The sequence below is a fragment of the Silurus aristotelis genome (assembly GCF_946808225.1).
Source record: "Silurus aristotelis genome assembly, chromosome: 24".
In the NCBI taxonomy this organism is placed as follows: Eukaryota; Metazoa; Chordata; class Actinopteri; order Siluriformes; family Siluridae; genus Silurus; species Silurus aristotelis.
The window spans coordinates 4555500-4577060 of NC_139597.1; the positions used below are offsets into that span (position 1 = coordinate 4555500).

Genomic DNA, 21561 nt, shown 5'->3' on the forward strand with positions numbered 1-21561 from the left:
AAAGAATTTGAGGAGCAAAAATATTAACTTGACCTTTAAATTCCTTGCATCTCAATTCGGTTAAACATCAGTATGATGTGCTGGACAGATAAGTCCAACCCATATTGTAGTACTTAAAGGATAAGCTGCTGACATCTTTGTTGCCAGACACCACATCACATCTTCAGAAATCTTGTGGAATTAAGGCCTCAAAGGGTCAGAGCTGATTTGGTGCCGCAAACTGGAATCTACACAATATTAGGCAGGTTGATTTAATGTCTAGCCTTCACAATTTGGCTCTCACAATCCTCACACTTGCCCATTTTCCACTCATATCAACTTCAAAAACTGCTGTTCACTTGCTGTGCAATACATCCCACCTCTTGACAGATAGCTAGATAATTAGTGGCATTCATTTCACATGGTAGTGGATGTATTGTCATGGCAGATGAGTTTATGTTTCAATCGCATGCTTCATATTACAAACTTGAGGACTGGGTTTAAAGCACACTGATGAGAATGTAAAGAAGCTTCACAATGCCTTTAAGGAAGAACAGACCGCAATTTTCTACAAGCATAAGTTAATCACGAGAATTGATGTATGGTAACAAAAGTTGTGTAATAATACTCAATTAAATTGAATTTAAATTTATTTGTATAGCTCTTTTACCAATAAGAATAGTACCAAAGAAGCTTTACAGAAATAAATAGATTACAATTAGACATTTGAATCCGACTTTTATCCCAATGAGTGTGCCAATGGCGAAAGTGGCAAGGAAAACTTTCCTGAGACAGTATGAGGACAAAATCTTGAAAGAAACCGGGCTCAGAATAGAACCCATCCTTCTCTGGCTGACAGCGAACACCTATTTATATGAGTTTTATCAATGTTAAGGGGAAATTAATGGTTTATTTATAAAGACTTGAGTGTGAAACTCCTAATGGTGTTTGCAGTCATATGCTATTGTAGCAATCTGTTTATATTAATTACAGTCCAAATCTATCTTCTTGTTTAAACATTATGGTTAATAGCACATGCACATGCAGATTTAAATAACATTGGTAGGACCATAGGTTAGGTAGTGCTGATGTCCTACAGAATCAGAAGTTTGTGTAAAGCTTTGCATGTTCTCTCGGTGTTAATGAGGGTTTCCAAAACATCTCATAAGTGGACTGGATGCACTGAGCAGATACAATAAGTGGACTAAAGACACCAAAGTGCCCTTTGTGTGTCTGATGGATTCATTTCCAGGACCTAGATGAGACGTTGACTGAAGATAAACAATGAAGCAAATGAAGCGGTCTATCTCATCTCCCTTCACCTACTACACAGTGCATGATCATGCATTAACTATTAGACGTCGCCATCTTGTGTTTAAAACAAAATAATGCCAGAGCACTATGCATGTTGCCAGATGCAATAAATTCCCAATCTTTCAATTTTGCATTGGTGCTCAAATAACGTACGGTTGAAAATGTGGCACAAATTTGAGTATTATATTTATAAATAAATTAAAACAAATTACTAAATTGCCAGTTAAACAATTCATTATTTTTTTTTGGCAATCGACAAGTTTTCAACATAATAGAATTAAGTAATGTCCAAGAATGCATTAAATGAAGCAAAATAAAATGATACAAAACCAATAGAGTAATGAAGGAAAGTACAGGATGATAAAAAAAAAACAGAGTGAAAAACAATTTAATAAGTACAGAAAATGAACGCGTCTTATGTTCGCAAGGGAAGATTCGAAAATACCAACCTGGCAACCCTGACGAGTGGGCGTTTACTGCGCCGTGATGTTCCCATAGCAACAAGACGCAAACTTCGACCGACGCTGTATTCGGAAACATGGTAAGGAAGTAAGGCTAGTAAATATAATGAAATAAATTTAGATTATTGTTGATAATTCATGAAGTTAAATTAGCAGTTATGCCACAGAGTAAAATAATTATTTTTTTTAACTTCTTTTTTGTAGGTCACAATTTTATATTTGTACAAAAGAAATGAGCCAAATAAAACATAAAAAAATAATCAATAAATAAATAACTACAAATAATAATAACAATAATAATAATAATAATAATAATAATAATAACAATAATAATAATCATAATCATCATCAAACAAAAAAAAATGTTAAAACAATCCATCAAAAATTATCAGGGAACAAATATTAGGCAACATTTAAATTAAATTAAATACATTTTTATTTGTATTGCGCTTTTAACAATAAGCATTGTTTTAAAGCAGCTTTACACAGATAATGTGGTGATAAAGAATAAATAAGACGTTCTTTATAAGTGTAAGTTTGTCTCTGATGAGTGAGCCGGTGGCGACTATGGCAAGGAAAAACTCCCCGAGATGGCATAAGGAAGAAACCTTGTGAGGAACCAGATTCAAAAGGAAACCCATCCTCATCTGGGTTGCACCGAATGTCCATTTATTACAGATAAACGATGTTGCGGGGTGCAGTGATGGTGATCAGAAGCAAACTGTAGTCCTGAGTCCTGACATTAACTACAGTCCAAATCCATCCTCCTCTGTTAATCCGTAATTTCATGGATCCCCAGGGCGTTGATGAGAAACCATCCCCAGCTGCACAGAGTGGCCTCCAATCGAAGAGAACACTATCCAGAGGCAGGCCTGGACGAAGTGGGAAGATCCGAGGAGGGATGAGGGGCAGGTCTGATCACTGATACCTCAGGAGCATGTTTAACTGGAGATAGAGAGAGAGAAAGAGAGAGAGAGAGGGGTGACAGGAAGAGAAGGATATATATTATTATGTGTCCTTATTGTTGTATGAAGGTTAAGGTCAATGTACAGTTGGGGACTCCTGAAAGACTCGCTATGGCAGTGTAACTAAAAGAGAGAAACATTTAAAATGACTACACACAGGGGATTCTTATCATTTCTTAATGACGAGTCCTGCATAACTGCATAACATGACTCTGAATACCGAGATTCTTATCATTTCTTAATGACGAGTCCTGCATAACTGCATAACTGCATAACTGCATAACTGCATAACTGATTTTTATCATCTGAGAATGATTTACAGATCTCCATTCATAGTATCACTGTGAACTTGTGACAAATCTGATTGTGTTTTCCTATAACATCTCCTTCTGTAAATAAAGCCTGCCAAGAAGAAACAAAGCAAGATCAGTAAAGCTGAGAAAGCGAGGTTGAAGAAAGAGGAAGAAGAACGGAGACTCAAGGAGGAAGGTATGACTGTACTTTATTGCTTCCATTTATTTTATAAAAGATACATTTTCAGGGTTCCTACGCAATTTGGAAAAGTTTGCCGATGACATACAGCAGATATTATAATGTAACATATATTACAGTTTGAATTTATCATCATCATTATTCAAGATGTTAAATATGGTCTTAAAAATCTTTAGAGAAGTCTGCACAATTAAGTCTGAGGGAAGTATGGATTTTTGAAATGATAAAATTTAAAGCAGCCTGTCAGGTCAATACAACTTAAGCTTCATTTCCAAACCAGACCTTCAAAAATGGCCATCCTGGACTACAACCTCCAATACACACTTGCACATTCACAGTCACACTCAAACGAATCATTTACACCTGTTTACTGACTAATTACAGCTACAGGAGGACTTTCAAAAGGACGTTCACTTGTTAAGATCACTGCAAAATAATACACTCAGCTGACTCAGGCTACGTCTACACTAATCCAGATAGATTTTAAAACTTGCTTTTAAAAAATGGTTTAACAGGATTCTGGAAGGTGAGAGGATGACTGAGGAATGGAGGAGGAGTGTGCGGGTACGGATTTATAAGAATAAGGGCGATGTTCAGAGCTGCAGTAACTACAGGGGAATAAAGTTGATCAGTCTCACCATGAAGTTATGGGAAAGAGTAGTGGAAGCCAGGCTGAGAGAAGAAGTGACCATCTGTGAACAACAGTATGGTTTCATGCCAAGGAAGAGCACCATGGATGCATTATTTGCTTTGAGAATGTTGATGGAGAAGTATAGAGAACGTCAAAAGGAGTTGCATTGTGTGTTTGTGGATTTAGAGAAAGCGTACGACAGGGTGGAGAGTGGAGTTGTGGTATTGTATGAGGAAGTCAGGTGTATCAGAGAAGTATGTGGGGGTGCTGCAGAACATTGAGGTCATTATGAGGAAAGTGTGACAGCAGTGAAGTGTGCAGTATGAACAACAGACTGGTTCTAGGTGAAGGTTGGACTGCGTCAAGGATCGGCCTTGAGCCCTTTTCTGTTTGCAGTGGTAATGGACAGGTTGACAGACAAGGTCAGACAAGAGTCTCCATGGACTATGATCTTTGTGGATGATATTGTGATTTGTTTTGAGAGTAGGGAGCAGGTTGAAAAGAGCCTGGAGAGGTGGAAGATTTTAGGTCACCGGGGGTCAACAGTGCAACGTAATAAAGAGTGTGTTAGAAGTGAAGAAAAGAGTGCAGGCAGGGTGGAGTGGGTGGAGAAGAGTGATAGCAGGAGTGATTTGTGATAGAAGAGTATCTGCAAGAGTGAAAGGGAAAGTTTATTGGACTGTGGTGAGACCTGCGATGTTGTATGGTTTAGAGACAGTGGCATTGACTAAAAGACAGGAGGTGGATCTGGAGGTGGAAGCTGAAGGTGCTAAGATTAATAATTATTAACATAATAAATCATACTTTTGTACTTGTACTCAAGTGAGAGTTTAAAGGGAGCATGTTTGCTTACCCTTTCACCTAGTAACGCTCTGCTCAACTCAATTACCTGTTTTTTGTGCTTGTGTACCGTGTACCACTGATTAGGGTGAAGATGGACTTAGTTCTCTTCTTGTTCTTATATCTCGTTTTGGCTCCACAGCCTCGTTCGCATACATTCCTGTTTTGCCCAGTTTATGCTGCCTGCTGATCGATTGACCCATGCCTCTTCTATGTTAATGGCTTTGGATAAAGATTTGGATTTATCGGCCTGTTTATTTAATAAACGTCAACTTAATCTGCATTTGCATCCCCTTCCTGCTTCATTCACACAGCTCAATATCTCTGGATCAACTTTCCCATCTTTTTGCCCATTCAGGAAAACTGTAATATGATATTCTGCAGTGGTAGCTTGTGCAAGACGATCCAAAATCAAAACAAACCCCTTTCCCCTTGTTAGCTCATATTCTTGATAAATAAATTATCCATACACTAGGGACTCTATATATACCAGATAGAACATTTAATGTCCATCTTTGATGCATGTTAATCAATGTATGTATCCGTGTGGCAGAGGAAGCTCGGCTGATTGCTGAGAAAGAAAATCAGGAGAGGCTGGAGAGAGAACAAAGGGAAGAGGAAGAACGACTGAGGCTCGAATTAAAGGTCTGGTTATGTTGTCAAATTTTATTAGTGAAAAACAAAACTGCAAAGCTTTAGATCATGGTATGGGATAACTAAGTTAATGTATTTATCTGTAACAGGACAGGGAGCGCAGAGAAGATGAGTTGAATGAACTGCGCCACATACTGGAAAGAAACCAGAAGAAAGTGAACATGTGGAAAGATGCAGTCAGGGAGAAAGTAGAAGTATGATGGTTTTCTTAAATGTTTGTTTTATTTACCACATTGAGAATTACTGTGGTGGGCCCACTCTTAGTTTTATTTCCTCAAAAAAAAAAAAATTAGGTTCTTCCAATTTAAGGAGTTAGGAACAACTTTCAGCCTGAAAGGCACCACCATGCTACCTTTCCTGTAATTCTGTAAAATATGACAAAGCAATAATATTTGAACTAACAAGCCCCGCCTCATCCCAAACATTTCTAATATTTCTATTTGTTCATATAATAGATATAACATGATAAAGTGCCCTCTAGGCTGTCTGTATGGTAGACATAATATGCCCTTTAGGGTCTCCCAGTCATAAACATAATGCGACAAAGTGTCCTTTAAGGTGTCTCAAAGATATGTATTATGTGATAAAGAGCCCTCTAGGGTGACTCTGTGATAAACATAATGTGATATAGTGCCCTTTAGCGTGACCCTGTGATAGATAATGTGATAATATGCTCTCCTTAGAGTGCCCTAATGGTAAAAATGTCTTTTAGACCAGCGGTCCCCAACCATTTTTGCGCCACAGACCGGTTTAATGTCAGACAATATTTTCACGGACCGGCCTTTAAGGTGTGGCGGATAAATACAACAAAATAAAATGATACGACCGGCATAAAAACTGGTATTGCATGGGGGTTTGAATTTAGCGGTAATGTATTATGTGTTAGCGGCCGGAGGAACCCCTTTAAGAAGGTAGCGGATGGAGGTGAGACATGTGACTGAGGCATCATGACATGCATCAAGACTGAGAATCCAGTAATTTTCCAAATAAAAAACGTTCAGAATCAGAGAATAAATAAAACGGGAATAATGTAAGTTATGTATTCTTTCTGTGCGGCCCAGGACCAATTGACCCACGGACCGGTGACCCCCCGGTCCCCCACTGCTTTAGACTGCCACTGAAGTGCTTGTGCAATGCCCTATAAGCTTCTTGTATGTGTGAGGAAACATGATGAAGTGCCATAAGACGTGCCTTTCACTGGAGATATCAAGATGCTGTGCACTATAGGCTTCCCATGTCTAATTGTTTTGTTCCTATTTTCAGTCTCTTTTTGTCATCTAAACAGTGTTAGACATTTGACAAACACCAGCTCTTTATCTCTGTAGTGGGAACGGTACATGATTTGCGATGGCAGTCCAAACCCTGCAGTTCAACCAGAGCTCAATACCTTCATCACTCTGTGGAAAGAGGACCCAGAAGTGGACATTCAGGTCGTCTTTGAACAATGCGCTTTGGCCTTGCGAGTATGAACTATGACCATTTGGCTTGAGACAAAGTACACTATACTGGGGGTGGAGTGGGGTGGGGGTCTGGTATATATTTAATTTCTGTGTTTAGCTTACAGAAGATCTGGAGCTTCTTTTGAGCATTGTGACCGAACCTGAGGTTATAAAGGTGTATCAGGATATACTCCAGTCTCTGCAGAGTCTCATGCACGCCAAACACCAGATGGCTGCTGAAGAGATCCTAAGGGTAAAAGTGCAGTATTCAATAATAATAATTATAATAATTATATATATATATCAGTGGAACCGGGTATGTCGATGTCCTAGGGGGTCGCCAAAAAGCATTGAGGTAACCGATGATCGAGATCGAAACGAAAATCAAAATGGGGGCAGTATATTAACGTGCTTGAAATTTCTTTATGCACATGATGTGCGTTAATAAATGAGAATGTGCATGCACGTGTTTCTGAAGGTTTTTTTTTACACAACAGCGTTGCCGCGATTTGTTTGATGAAGGCATGTTATAAAAATACATACAGTACATGTTTATCTGTCAGGAATCCACCTGCCACGCCCCCTTCAGCCCCCTTCAGCATGTCAGGTGTTTTCTCGGCCGCTTTCTCTGAAGCTCCCGGCTTCAATCGCGCACATATGGTGCTCGTTTATCATCATCACCAGCTCCTATTTAAACTTCCACACTCTCACTGTCCGTTATTGTTGCTATATGTTAGTTCACGGCGGTCGTTGTTATCGCGCATGCGTATCCCGGTACGTGTCTTCCCACCGGCACTCTCTCACCGGCTGCTCTTTTCTTCCCAAAGCGCACCGCGGATTCCCCCCCCCCCCCCCCCCGATCCTGCCCGTGTTCATTCTATGCTTTTGCTGCTCATCCCATGTTCCGCGCCGCCAAGCGCGGCTTTCGGCTCCCGTTCATCGCATAACATTTAACAATAAAAGGCATGTGTGCACTAACTAACAGCAGAGATTCACCAGTATACAATACAACACCTGTAGCAGCTGTAAGGTTTGATTTTTCCGCCACTTCCGCGAGTTCTTCTGCGGCTGCACAGCGCGAGATAACTGACGTTAAATGGCAAATTTTTCCCCCCTTGTGCTCGAGATATCAGGGTTCAGCGACATAAAAAAGTCGACATAAGCGATAAAAAATGCTGAGAAAAAGCGAGAATTTGGCGATTCCACTTCAAAAACGTCGACTTAATAGAGTTGTTCGAGTTAACCGAGGGCGAGATAACCGGGTTCCACTGTATATATTAAATAATATTTAATAAAAAATAAAAAAGAATAAATCTAATTCATGCAATACACTTTTTATTATACTAATTGAATTTAGTAATCAATTAAAATGGGTCAAATTAAATAAATTGAAAAATTTTATTATATAGTTTACATTTGTTAGACCTCGTTTGGGTAATACAGCTGTGTATATAAGTGTGTGTGTGCTTTACATTTAATATTACATTTTCTAAGATATGATCTAAACTGTTCTACTTATTTCACCATACTTGGATACTATGGATTCTGCTGGCTGTAAAACAAATTGCCCCTCGGGGATAATAAAGTTGACCTAACCTAACCTAACCTAACCTAACCTAACCTACTTAAACAAATGTCTTCATTTTTTCCATCCTTCATTCATTCACTCCCTCGACATGTGGAGTTGTCAGGAGTTTATTCTTTTAAGAGAAAACAACAAATGAAAAGGAAATAGTGCTAGCGTTAGCCGCTTTCTGGTTAGCAGCTAGCGCAATGGATTTGTAAGCATTTATATGCATGCGCAAAACAAATCTTATTTCCAGTATGGAGTGAGTAGCCACAGTGTCACTGTACTAACTCTAGTTTTTTTTTATACCCCTGGCATTGTTCTGCATGATTTCAAGTTTAATAATAAACAAATTGCACACAAAGTACGAGTCTGAAACTAAACAAACTTGCAATCCGCCACTTAATATGTTCATGAGGGAATTCAGATTTTAACTATGTTCCGCAGGTAATTGCATTCGGTAAACGTGTATGGTACATTTTGGTACAAGATTTTTCGGTACAGGCCTTCGGTTCGATCCTTTTTACATATTACTTTTTGCATTTTTTTCCATACTAGATATAAAATCTGTGGCTAGCGGCTAATAGATTATGGATTCGTTCAAGTTTTATGTCCAGCTTCAAGAATTTCTCTTTAAAGGAGAAAATCCTGACAATTCCAAATATTGAGAAAGTGATTGAATGGAGGAAGAAAGGAATGAAGACATTTCTGATGTCTTCTCATTCTCATATGCTGAAATAAGATCATGTATTAAGAAATGTAAAAATCACACACCTACATACACATCTGTATGACCCAAATGGGGTCTCACAAATGTAAACGATTTAATTTCTTTAAATTTGTTACATTTTATTAAAACAATTTAATTTGTGCTAATTTAATTAATTTCCTAATTGAATCTATATAATAAAAAGTGTATTGAATGAATTGTATTTATTTTATTTGATCTTTTATTTAAATATTATAAAATCTTATTTTACATATTATTTATATGTAAGTAGGCATTTTATTTAAAATATTTGTAAATTTTTAAAACTATTTTAAATAAAACAAAAAAAAAAAAAAAATATATATATATATATATATATATATATATATATATATATATATATATATATATATATATATATATATACAGTACAGACCAAAAGTTTGGACACACCTGCTCATTCAAAGAGTTTTCTTTATTTTCATGACTATGAAAATTGTAGATTCACACTGAAGGCATCAAAACTATGAATTAACACTTGTGGAATTATATATGGAATTATATACATAACAAAAAAGTTAACTGAAAATATGTCATATTGTAGGTTCTTCAAAGTAGCCACCAAGAGAATGCCAAGAGTGTGCAAAGCAGTAATCTAAGCAAAAGGTGGCTACTTTGAAGAACCTAGAATATGACATATTTTCAGTTGTTTCACACATTTTTGTTATGTATATAATTCCATATATAATTCCACATGTGTTAATTCATAGTTTTGATGCCTTCAGTGTGAATCTACAATTTTCATAGTCATGAAAATAAAGAAAAATCTTTGAATGAGAAGTTGTGTCCAAACTTTTGGTCTGTACTGTATATCATTATTATTATTATTATTATTATTATTATTATTATTATTATTATTATTATTATTATTATTTATTTGTGTATGTATGTTTTCAGTCCGCTAAGAAATGTGCAGACATCGACACAGGGAACATGCAGATGATAAAACGAGATGATAACATCACACTGTGCTTGTGGGCCAACCTTAACAAAAATCCCAGGTTAGTGTGTCTTTGCTTCTAATTGATTTTATTTATTTCATTTTCTTACATTTTTGTCTTTCTAAACGTGATTGTGAAAATGTGCAAGATGTTTGGCTTCTTTTCTTGTGCTTGAGTGTGTATTCCAAGTGTTGATTTTCATTGTAGATTTAAAGGCTTCCATTTCGAAGAGGTGGGGATGAGCTTCGAGCTTCCTAAACAGCTGGCTTTGAGTAACATTAGTGTGTGGATCCTTCATACCCGCTACGACCACCTGAGCCACCTGAGCCTCCGGACGCAAACTCAGAATAAAAGACGTGCCGCAGCTGAAGAAGCTGAAGCGGCCGCTAAGGCTTTAATTGAGATGAAGGATAGAGAGGTGGAGGATGAGGAGCTGAAAAAAGAAGACGATGGGGGAGAAAGCGCACAGCAAGAAAAGGAGGATCTCCAGTCACATAAATCATCTGAAGGCAAGAAGGTGAGGAGATAATGACGTACTTAAGGACCTTTACTGGAAAGTTGTTGATACTGATATTAGTGTGTATGTGCTTGCATGTGTGTGTTTAAGAGAAGGGTTAGTGTGCGTTCAGCTAAAAAGCGGAAGCAAAGATCCTTAATGAAGACGGAGCTAGGGGATCATTCAGAAAGCCATTTGGAAGGAGTGATCTCGTCTGAAGAAGCAGAAGGTCAGAAATTTACCGAATTGTTCAAAAAGACAAACAATCTTTTGGTTTTTGCTTATTTTATATCAATTTAAAAAAAATGCACAAGGTTATTTTTGGATTAAAATGCTACCCTCATGATGTTGGGGATGTTTTCATACTTCAAGATACAAGGAGATCCCAGGTCTTGTTTGGGGCTTAAGGTACCCCTTCTTTCAAAAAAGGTATTTTAAGTGTGGTATGTTTTGAAACTAGTTCTGTTTACAAGAAAGTACTTTGCGGCAGTGGAATGGATGATTGGGCAACTACTGCAGAAGTGATAAGGGAGACAGCTAGAAAGGTTCTTGGTGTGACATCTGGAAATAGAAGGAAAGACAATGAGATGTGGTGGTGGTGGAATGAGGAAGTGCAGGAAAGCATAAGGAGAAAGAGGTTGGCAAAACAGAAGTGGGATAGACAGAGTGATGAGAAAAGTAGGCAGGAGTACAAGGAGATGCGGCAGCAGGTAAAGAGGGATGTGGCGAACGCCAAGGAAAAGGCATATGAGGAGCTGTATGAGAGGTTGGACACTAAGGAAGGAGAAAAGGATTTACACTGATTGGCCAGGCAGAGGGACCGAGCTGGGAAGGATGTGCTGCAAGTTAGAGCAATAAAGGATGGAACTGGAAATTAGTTGACTAGTGAGGAGAGTGTGTTGAGAAGATGGAGGGAGCATTTTGAGCAGCTGATGAATGAGGAAAATGAGAGAGAGAGAAGGTTGGATGATGTGGAGATGGTGAAGCAGGAAGTGGATAGGATTAGTAAGGAGGAAGTGGGAGCAGCGATTAAGAGGATGAAGAGTGGAAAGTCGGTGATGACATACCGGTAGAAGCACGGAGATGTTTAACTTCCTGATCTCTTGTCGTCTTCCAGTGATGTTCTTCCGTTCTTGAAGCAGGTGTGCTACTCGAACCACCTCAAACGACTCATTGCAGCATCGCAATATGTCAAATGTATGTCATGTCAAACTCTTTGAGGCAGATTTGGCCAGTTTCACACAGAATTTCACGTTTGCTCTTTGTTCTAACTTGCTGTCCATGATGAAATCACAGATGTGGTAACAATTAGTTTCGAAACGTTTCGTTTCCACAATAACAATACAAGCATGAAAATTCCATAATTTGCTTTTCTTCTGTATTACTTTTATTTATTATTTTTTATAGAATTAATCTATGATCTTTTTTTGTATCTTTGGCATCTATATTTTATGCATAAAGTTTGTGGACACCTGACCATACGAACATCGTATTACACATTGACTCCCAAATTGCTCTTATAAAAACCTCCACTCCTTTGGGAAGATGTTTCACTAGATTTTGGAGTGTGCTTGTGGAGATTTTTGTTCATTCAGACACAATGGTGTTAGCAAAGTCAGTAACTGATGTAGGTAAGGTGAGAAGGGTTTAGGTGCAGTCAGTCTATCCCTAAGCTGTTCAACAGGGTTGAGCTCTAGAGCTGGCCACTCAAGATTTTCCACTTCAACCCATGTAAAGCAGATCTTCATAGAGCTGGCTTTGTGCACAGGGGCATTGTCATCCTAGAGCAGGTTTGGGTCTCTGAGTTTAAATGAAGGGAATTTTTAATCCTACTGCATCCAAAGACATCCTATACATACTCTAAAAAAAAATCTGTTGTACCAATATTTTTGTCCATATAATGTACATTAAAAACTTATACTACAATATTCTCTCTAAAAGATCTTGACACCAAATCTGCTGTAGAGGAGCCATCGGCCGAAAGCTACATCGTGGATCTGCATCAGTACACACCCCTGGGTGGAGTCTACTACTTTGACGTGTTCCGACTAACACCCCAGTCTCTTACCATCAATGGCTGGGAGTTGACAGAGGTGACAGATGTTCAAAATGACCTCCTTGAACATATAAGACATCCGGGAAATACATTTGTTTATCTGTTTGTGTGCTTGTGTTGTCACAGATTTTGGATACAGGTCTCCAGGACTTCCCGTATACCTCAGAACAGCCTAAGAGCTCTGAGTCAGACAAGCAGGAGGACACCAGTACATACTCTTCCCCTCCAGTAGGGGTCACTGTGGTTTTGCCCGAGTCTGTGAACTTCATTCAAGAGCCACAGGTGGCACGATGGGACCCAGTTGGTAATTTGATACTACACATAATTAAACCGCTCTTGAATTCTGATTGGTCAGAAGGTGTTGATTGAAGAGCCACTCTAACAAGTTCGAAAACTCTAGCATTTTCGTTAATAACAACTTACACAGGGACTTCATGATAAATGATAATGTATGGAAGGAGGTTTCAGTGTCTGTACTTTTTTTTATTTATAGGATAGAGAATAAGAAACTCTTGTACAAGAATTAATATTTAAAACTGCTATAACATGAGCGAAGGAAATAACTTGTTTTACAACATTAAGTGAAACCATATACAGGTCAAAAGTATGATGCATTGCTACTTAATGAATGTTGGCAAAATCTCTATAAAATCTGTTGTAGGAAAATAATTATTTACAGATTGGTAAAAAAATAACTCCTGCCCCCAAGTGTTTCAATTTTGTGTAAGGATTGAGTTTGATTTACTGTACATACAGAAATCCAACAGTGTTCTGAATAATCACTTTTAATACTGCATTTGTTCACGCTGACTGAAAATGTCTGATAGATCAATTATAACATTCACATTTATGCCGTTTACATTTACGACATTCAGCAGACGCACTTATCCAGAGTGACGTACAACAGTGTTTCAAATCTCTGTCAATAAATAAATGAAGATATGGCATTTTCCAGACTCCAGAGCAACTTACAGTTATCTCATTTATACAACTGAGCAATTGAGAGCTTTGCTCAAGTGCCGTGGCAGTTTGGTGGTGGATTTCAACTCATCACCTTCTGAGCCAAAGTCTAACACTTTACCAATATTCAACAACATATTTATTTCTCTTAAATACATATTTCTTACTTGCTACTCCATCATGTAATCTGGTCACAGAGCAGCACTGGAGGACAGACTGCATCACAGAGACTTTATATAACAGTGAGACTCGCAGCATCTCCATCAAGATGGACTCTTTCTATGCATTCACTCTGCTACAGGAGACACACCTCCATATGCCGTTTCAGTCCTGGGAGCTTCGACCTCGGGGTTTGGACTCAGCAACGCTCACTATCACTACACCGTTCAGTCAAGTCAGCATCAGTGTTCAGGTAAGTGTGCAGGGATTGGCTACATCAGTGGTCCTCAACCCCCGGGCCGCAAAATATATATAAATATATTTAAAATACAGTCTGTTTTAAAATGATGGCCATCTTTCAAGATTAGAGGTAATTTGAGTAACACGTTTAAAAATTTCCTTCAAACGACTGAAAATGACTAAACAATAAAAAAAAAAAAAACACTAATAAAATATAATAAATATATACTAAAAATATCAATTTCTTTCGGCTTCTAAAAATAAAAGTATAAAAATTATCTAATGTTAAAACCAATAAAAAACTAACAATGTGACAAAAATGTTTTCATTAAAATTAAAACAATTATATTAAGGATATGTAGCAAAATTATTGGCACCCTGTAAAAATACAATGCAAATAAATTGATAAAATGTATGGATATCATAAAAATAGATGAATAATTGTTGAGTCCTGATGCTGATGGTCATGTAGCAAAAAAATGCATTTAAAATGTATTTTAAAAACATATTTGTATTGGTGTATATTGCATTTTTTTTATAACTGGTGCCAATACTTCTGGAGTTGCTAATATCCTTTAATAACATTTGTGTTTAGCTTGTGAGTGAGTGAGATGGGGATATTTTGTTTCAGGGGAATCTGTGTATGCTTCATATGGACCAGACTCCTGGCCTGAACCATGTGCTGGATAAATGGATAAGTCTTCCTGTGCTACAGATTGCCATGAGACGTGCTGGGGTTAACATATTTGTTAACGAGTATTCTGATAAGTACGTCGCAGTCAGTGCCAAGGTAAAGACACTAACTTGTTTGTATTCACAAATATGTTCCTGTACTGAAAGTCCAGTCATGAAGAAATCCTGTGATGGTACTGAGAGGGTTTGATTTGTTTAGGACCCGCTGTTAGAGCATGCAGTGTACGAGCAGATGGCCTTGGTGTCCTCAACTTTTGCTTTTTCTCAAAGTCAGTGGAACGCTAAGTGCGGAGAGGAGCATATCGTCTTTCAGGTATATACACACACTAAAGAAGATTTTTAGAAGACATGTATGAGGTGGTATCAAAAAGTTTTGAGACTAGCTCTGTTTACAGGAAACTACTTAATTTACATATATTTACACACGATCACCTTTAAAATAGTCCCCTTGCACAGCACTACAGTGCTCCCAGCCTTCCTGCCACTTCTGTAATATGTCCTGGAAGTCTTTTTTCTAAGCGTGTCAAACTCCTTTTGTGATTCGCTCTGGATCACTGCATTGGTGTCAAAACAGCAACCTTTAAAGTTCATCTTCGAGAAGAGGGTGATGTCGGCAGGAATCAAATCTGGCGAGTAGGGCAGGTGCGGAAGTGAGATTATGTGGATTGTTTTCTCCGACGATCATCATGCACAAGTTGTCGAAGGTCTTCCTGATCGCTCATCATCCTCCAGTGATGTTCTTCCGCTCTTGAAGCATGCGTGCCGTTAATAACACCTCGAACGACTCATTGCATTATCGCCGTATATCAAACATCTCTGTGGTAGATTTGCCCAGTTTCACACAGAATTTTTACATTTGCTTTTTGTTCTAACTTGCTGTCCATGATGAAATCGCAGCATGAATAGCACCAGTTAGCACCATTAGTCTCCAAAATTTTTGATACCACCTCATAATCAGCACATAAGTCCCTTTTATACCTGAGAAAAGTTTAAAATTCAGTGATTGATTGTTGGGAAAATCTCCTCCTGTATGATATTGTTATCCAGCTAGTTCACATGGTCATGTTGGAATTTAGGAGGTTTCTGAAAGCCCTGATTTCCAAATCCAAACCAAGAAGTGAGGCGAATGTGTACATAAGCTTGGTCTCAGTAGAATAGTATCTACAGGTAAAAAATTATTCAACTAATACTAACACTATCTACTATTAAGCAAAGATCGTAAAGTGGTAATGTTCAACAGGAACACTGCTAATGCTAGTTAATGATGGATTTGAAAAAAACGTCAACGTGATAGTCATGATTGTAACTGAACCATGGCATATTGGCTAGAAATTTACTGGCAGCAGAGGTAAAATTCCTGCAAGTAGGACATGAAAACTATTATTATTAGCTAATAGATGCTAATGTTAGCTTGTTAGCTGAAAGAATAAACGTTCTTTGAAGCCACTTGCCTGTGAATCGGCCTCCTAGATACATTAGATCATCTCTAGATTACCGTATCTTTCGGACTATAAGCCGCTACTTTTTTCCCATGTTTTGAACCCCGCGGCTTAAACAACAAAGCGGCTTATTTATGAATTTTTCCTGGGTTTTTCCCTGTTTCACAAACTTCAAGCCAAAAAATTAAACCCCATAACATTAGACCAATGAAATTTCGGCACGGAAATGAAAAAAACGCACCTCACCTGTGTTCTGAGCTGCACGATGCCGAAAGATGAACTCCCGAGAGAAATAGTTGTGAAAGTAAGGAGAAAGACAGTGAACAATGACATACTTGGTCAGCTACTGTTTAGATACAAGTCGTTGTAATGTGTTGAGTCTGGGTGAAGGGAGAGCTCGCTAACTCCAGTTGCAACAGAAAACATATAAGCACAGACAGGTTTCCAAAACTCGTGTTTTTTTATTTTACTTTGCAACAGCGTTAAGGGTTAGACAAAGAAACTTAGAAATTAGCATCAGAAAATAATGACATATTCCTTGGTCTCCACACATGCAGTAATACTGGAAAAATGCTGTGCCGGTCTTTTCCCAAAATACCGCTATGCTCCTGAAGGAAGTGCAACATATTTCACCGGTTACACCGTGTGTAACGTGTCTTTCGTTAAAGCCTGTGTAAAGTTCATTAGTTTTAGTGTAGACACCTGCAGCTTGTAGACAGGTGCGGTTTATTTATGTTCAAAATACAAATATTTGTAAAATTCAGTGGGTGCGGCTTATATATGAGTGAACTTTATAGTCTGGAAATTACGGTACACTGATTTGCTTGTATAACTAGCCACTAATATAGTCTTAGTGCTTATAATTTTAAATACATTTGCGACTGCCATGACATCTTTTCATGCTAGTGCTTGAAAATAACTACTTCTGAGTGACTCGTCAAGCATGGCTGTACAAGGCCAGGTATTTAAGTTGCTTAGTAATTGAGTAATAGGGAGTAACCAATGTTTTTTTCTCTGCTCCACAAATAAGATCGCTTAGATCAGAAGTGTCCAACCTTTTTTACAAAGTGCCAGTGTGGGTGCAGGTTTTCCAAACAATCAAGGGCCACATTTGATTTGAGTCATTGAAAATGTAAATCATTAGATGTAAACAGGTAGAATTTGGTGTGGACTTGCTTGGATGGAAAGAAAACCTACACCCACACCGGCCCTTCCTGCAAAAGATTGGCCACCCCACATGGGAAATGCTTCCTCCACCAATCTTTCTGAAGCTTTGTCTTTAACCCATACACACCATCCATTTTAAGATGACTTCTGTCCAAAGTGAATTAGTGAGGACTCTACAGCAATACTAACATGTATTTCCTCATTCATAGGCATGTGAACACCGGGAGGAGGGGCCCGTGCCGGAGGAGGCGTGGTCTCTGTACTTGCTTGGTGCTCAGAGGAGCCAGCGTTTGAAAATGAACGAAACAAGTGAGACATTTTCACCAGAGCTGGCCGAGAATTCGGAGTTCCACTCCACTTTTCTGCACATGCTCAGAGACGTAGTCAGCCCGGCAGGAAAGGCCAGACTAGACCACGAACACTACCTTCTTGCTGATACAGTGCAGACACTGCTGTGTTCCACCCGCTTACTAACATTCTCCTGATCTCACACATATAGTTTACTGAATTGATCACACATCTATTTATTTATTTTTAGCGTAATCATTGTTGAGTAATTTTCCAACTAGTTTGTGAGACTTCTTCCTATTATCTTTCCCTGCATACTGTAATCATGTTGCAACTGTCAAATCTTTATGAAAGATGCCTACGTATGTACAGAGAACTGTACAAAAAACAGTACAGCCCCCCACGGTCTCATAGTCGTCACGGAGGTCTATACATGCAGTCTATCTGTCCAATAAATCTTTCATGCACCTCTTGGTGTCTATGTGATTAATATCTCCAGGCCTGCAATAGTAAGATTGACTAAGAACGAGTGAAACAAGACTTTAAACTGGTGCTAACTCAGCGATCCGAACAGTTATTTACAGTAAATATTAAATAAGAAAGGCGCTGGGTTGCCGATCGGAAGGTCTGGGATTCAAGCCCCGGTATCGCCAAGTTGCCACTCTTGGGCCCTTGAGCAAGGCCCTTAACCCTCTATGCTCCGGGGGTCCCTTACGAGGGAAATATCAAGGTCCGTGACGTCGGAGTGACGTGGGGCCGCCTTCCCGTCGGCTCACCACCTGCAGGAGGGACCGTAAGGGACGGTGCTGTGAGGATTGGGCAGCAGTCGAAGGCGGGGCCCTGCTTAGACTGCTGCCCCCACGACCCGAATTACGGATAAGCGGGAGAAAATGAATGAATGAATGAATGAATGAATGAATGAATATACACATACATACATACGTACGTACACACATTATATACAGTGAGGAAAATAAGTATTTGAACACCCTGCTATTTTGCAAGTTCTTCCACTTAGAAATCATGGAGGGGTCTGAAATTGTCATCGTAGGTGCATGTCCACTGTGAGAGACATAATCTAAAAAAAAAAAAAATCCAGAAATCACAATGTATGATTTTTTTAAGATTTATTTGTATGATACAGCTGCAAATAAGTATTTGAACACCTGAGAAAGTCAATGTTAATATTTGGTAAAGTAGCCTTTGTTTGCAATTACAGAGGTCAAACGTTTCCTGTAGTTTTTCACCAGGTTTGCACACACTGCAGGAGGAATTTTGGCCCACTCCTCCACACAGATCTTCTCTAGATCAGTCAGGTTTCTGGCCTGTCACTGAGAAACACGGAGTTTGAGCTCCCTCCAAAGATTCTCTATTGGGTTTAGGTCTGGAGACTGGCTAGGCCACGCCAGAACCTTGATATGCTTCTTACAAAGGCACTCCTTGGTTATCCTGGTTGTGTGCTTCGGGTCATTGTCATGTTGAAAGACCCAGCCTCGACCCATCTTCAATGCTCTAACTGAGGGAAGGAGGTTGTTCCCCAAAATCTCGCAATACATGGACCCGGTCATCCTCTCCTTAATACAGTGCAGTCGCCATGTCCCATGTGCAGAAAACACCCCCAAAGCATGATGCTACCACCCCCATGCTTCACAGTAGGGATGGTGTTCTTGGGATGGTACTCATCATTCTTCTTCCTTCAAACACGTTTAGTGGAATTATGACCCAAAAGTTCTATTTTGGTCTCATCTGACCACATGACTTTCTTCCATGACTCCTCTGGATCATCCAAATGGTCATTGGCAAACTTAAGACATGCCTGGACATGTGCTGGTTTAAGCAGGGGAACCTTCCGTGCCATGCATGATTTCAAACCATGACGTCTTAGTGTATTACCAACAGTAACCTTGGAAACGGTGGTCCCAGCTCTTTTCAGGTCATTGACCAGCTCCTCCCGTGTAGTTCTGGGCTGATTTCTCACCTTCCTTAGGATCATTGAGACCCCAAGAGGTGAGATCTTGCATATAGCCCCACTCCGAGGGAGATTGACAGTCATGTTTAGCTTCTTCCATTTTCTAATGATTGCTCCAACAGTGGACCTTTTTTTACCAAGCTGCTTGGCAATTTCCCCGTAGCCCTTTCCAGCCTTGTGGAGGTGTACAATTTTGTCTCTAGTGTCTTTGGACAGCTCTTTGGTCTTGGCCATGTTAGTAGTTGGATTCTTACTGATTGTATGGGGTGGACAGGTGTCTTTATGCAGCTAACGACCTCAAACAGGTGCATCTAATTTAGGATAATAAATGTAGTGGAGGTGGACATTTTAAAAGCAGACTAACAGGTCTTTGAGGGTCAAAATTCTAGCTGATAGGTGTTTAAATACTTATTTGCAGCTGTATCATACAAATAAATAGTTTTAAAAAATCATACATTGTGATTTCTGGATATTTTTTTTTAGATTATGTCTCTCACAGTGGACATGCACCTACGATACAATTTCAGACCCCACCATGATTTCTAAGTGGGAGAACTTGCAAAATAGCAGCGTGTTCAAATACTTATTTTCCTCACTGTGTAATATTATATATATATATATATATATATATATATATATATATATATATATATATATATATATATATATGAATGACACACACACACACACAGCCCTGTAACCTGACAAAGCTCAACATTTCACGGTGGCGCACAAGCAAGGGGGGTTTTACAGGTGTGTTTATACTAAATAGGTACAGGACAGAGTTAAAAACAGCTACAGAGCTCCTAAACAAATGAAAAGGATACACTATTTAATAATGAAATTATTTGCATTTCCTTAAAACCTTACTTCAAACGCTAACAATTTTAAATTGCATGTATGGCTCATCATGCCAATATAAAGTGGTATCAAAAAGGTTTCAAAACTAGTTTTGTAACATGCCAATAGATGGCAGCACAAGGCTGCACGCACAGTCAAAGGGAGCACAGACTCCCATTAATCAGCGTGTCAAAAGACATCGTCCTGTGCACATCGGGAGCTGCGCAACTAGTGCTATTGCGACAACGTGCGTTACCACATGACATTCTCACCACAATATTCTGGTCACCGAGTTCTCCTCACACGGGAGTTTCTCCCCGGAAACAACATGATCTCATTTCCACACCCACCCTACTTAACAGATATGGCTCCTGTAAACTTTGCCCTCTTCCCGAAAATGAAGATCTGACATGTGTGAGGGAGATAGTTTTGACAACATTGTGGAGATCCGGTGCGAATTGCAGAAGGAGCTTGACACGCTTCGAAAAGTAGATGTCCAGAAGTGGCGGTTTATTAACACTCCTTCAATCAAAAATCACTTTTTTGGCAAACAGCTAATTTGCTTGACTTGTTTTTAATCCCTCCTGAAAGATACTAGCGAGTGCAAAAATGTACATCCCTCCAATACTTCTGTTTTCTCAGAAATATAAACCTCAATGTAATATGGGCGCCTCCTGCAACATATGTAGTACGTAGGAAGCATAATCTGAAAATAGTCATTAAAAGAAAACAAGGTAAAGCATTTAGATTAGCATCAGAGAAGATTTTTTTTTTTATAATTATTGTCACTTGTGATAATCTAGAAAACATGAACGTAAACTTAATTAGTCTTTGATCTTAAGGGTGTGCAAACTTCTGCACTCAAGCAAACGTTTCCTTGTAAAAACAATTTTGAAGCTAAAAATATAAAAATATATATATTTTACACAAATCTCTCATAGTTAGGAACATTGCTACTCGTAATATTGAAACATTAGAACTGAAGAAATTGGGATAATTTAATTTAAGATCCCTCACCATCCAGGTTTAAACACACATCTGGATTAAACTGAGGAACTTGGTCCAATTTTAGGCTCAGAAAAATTCAAATTTACCCCGAAAACAAAAACACTGAGTAAATAGAAAGAAACGTGTAGCTGAAAAAGGAAGGAAAAGTAACAACAAAATCCAGTACATATAATATTCCCAGTTGAAGATGTGAT

At 38.7% G+C, this 21561-nt stretch overlaps 1 protein-coding gene across 1 annotated transcript; it reads left to right on the top strand.

Moving 5' to 3' along the window:
- Nucleotides 1-1784: 1784 nt before the first annotated feature.
- dnai7 (dynein axonemal intermediate chain 7) lies at nucleotides 1785-17919 on the top strand. The gene is made up of 15 exons (XM_083527988.1): nucleotides 1785-1834; nucleotides 3121-3208; nucleotides 5236-5327; nucleotides 5426-5530; nucleotides 6662-6799; nucleotides 6894-7028; nucleotides 10009-10112; nucleotides 10260-10569; nucleotides 10660-10777; nucleotides 12490-12641; nucleotides 12731-12908; nucleotides 13762-13976; nucleotides 14595-14753; nucleotides 14856-14969; nucleotides 17472-17919. Exons 1-15 carry the CDS (start codon nucleotides 1832-1834, stop codon nucleotides 17745-17747), a joined length of 2187 nt encoding a protein of 728 aa, XP_083384114.1. The 5' UTR covers nucleotides 1785-1831; the 3' UTR covers nucleotides 17748-17919.
- The last annotated feature ends 3642 nt before the right edge of the window (nucleotides 17920-21561 follow it).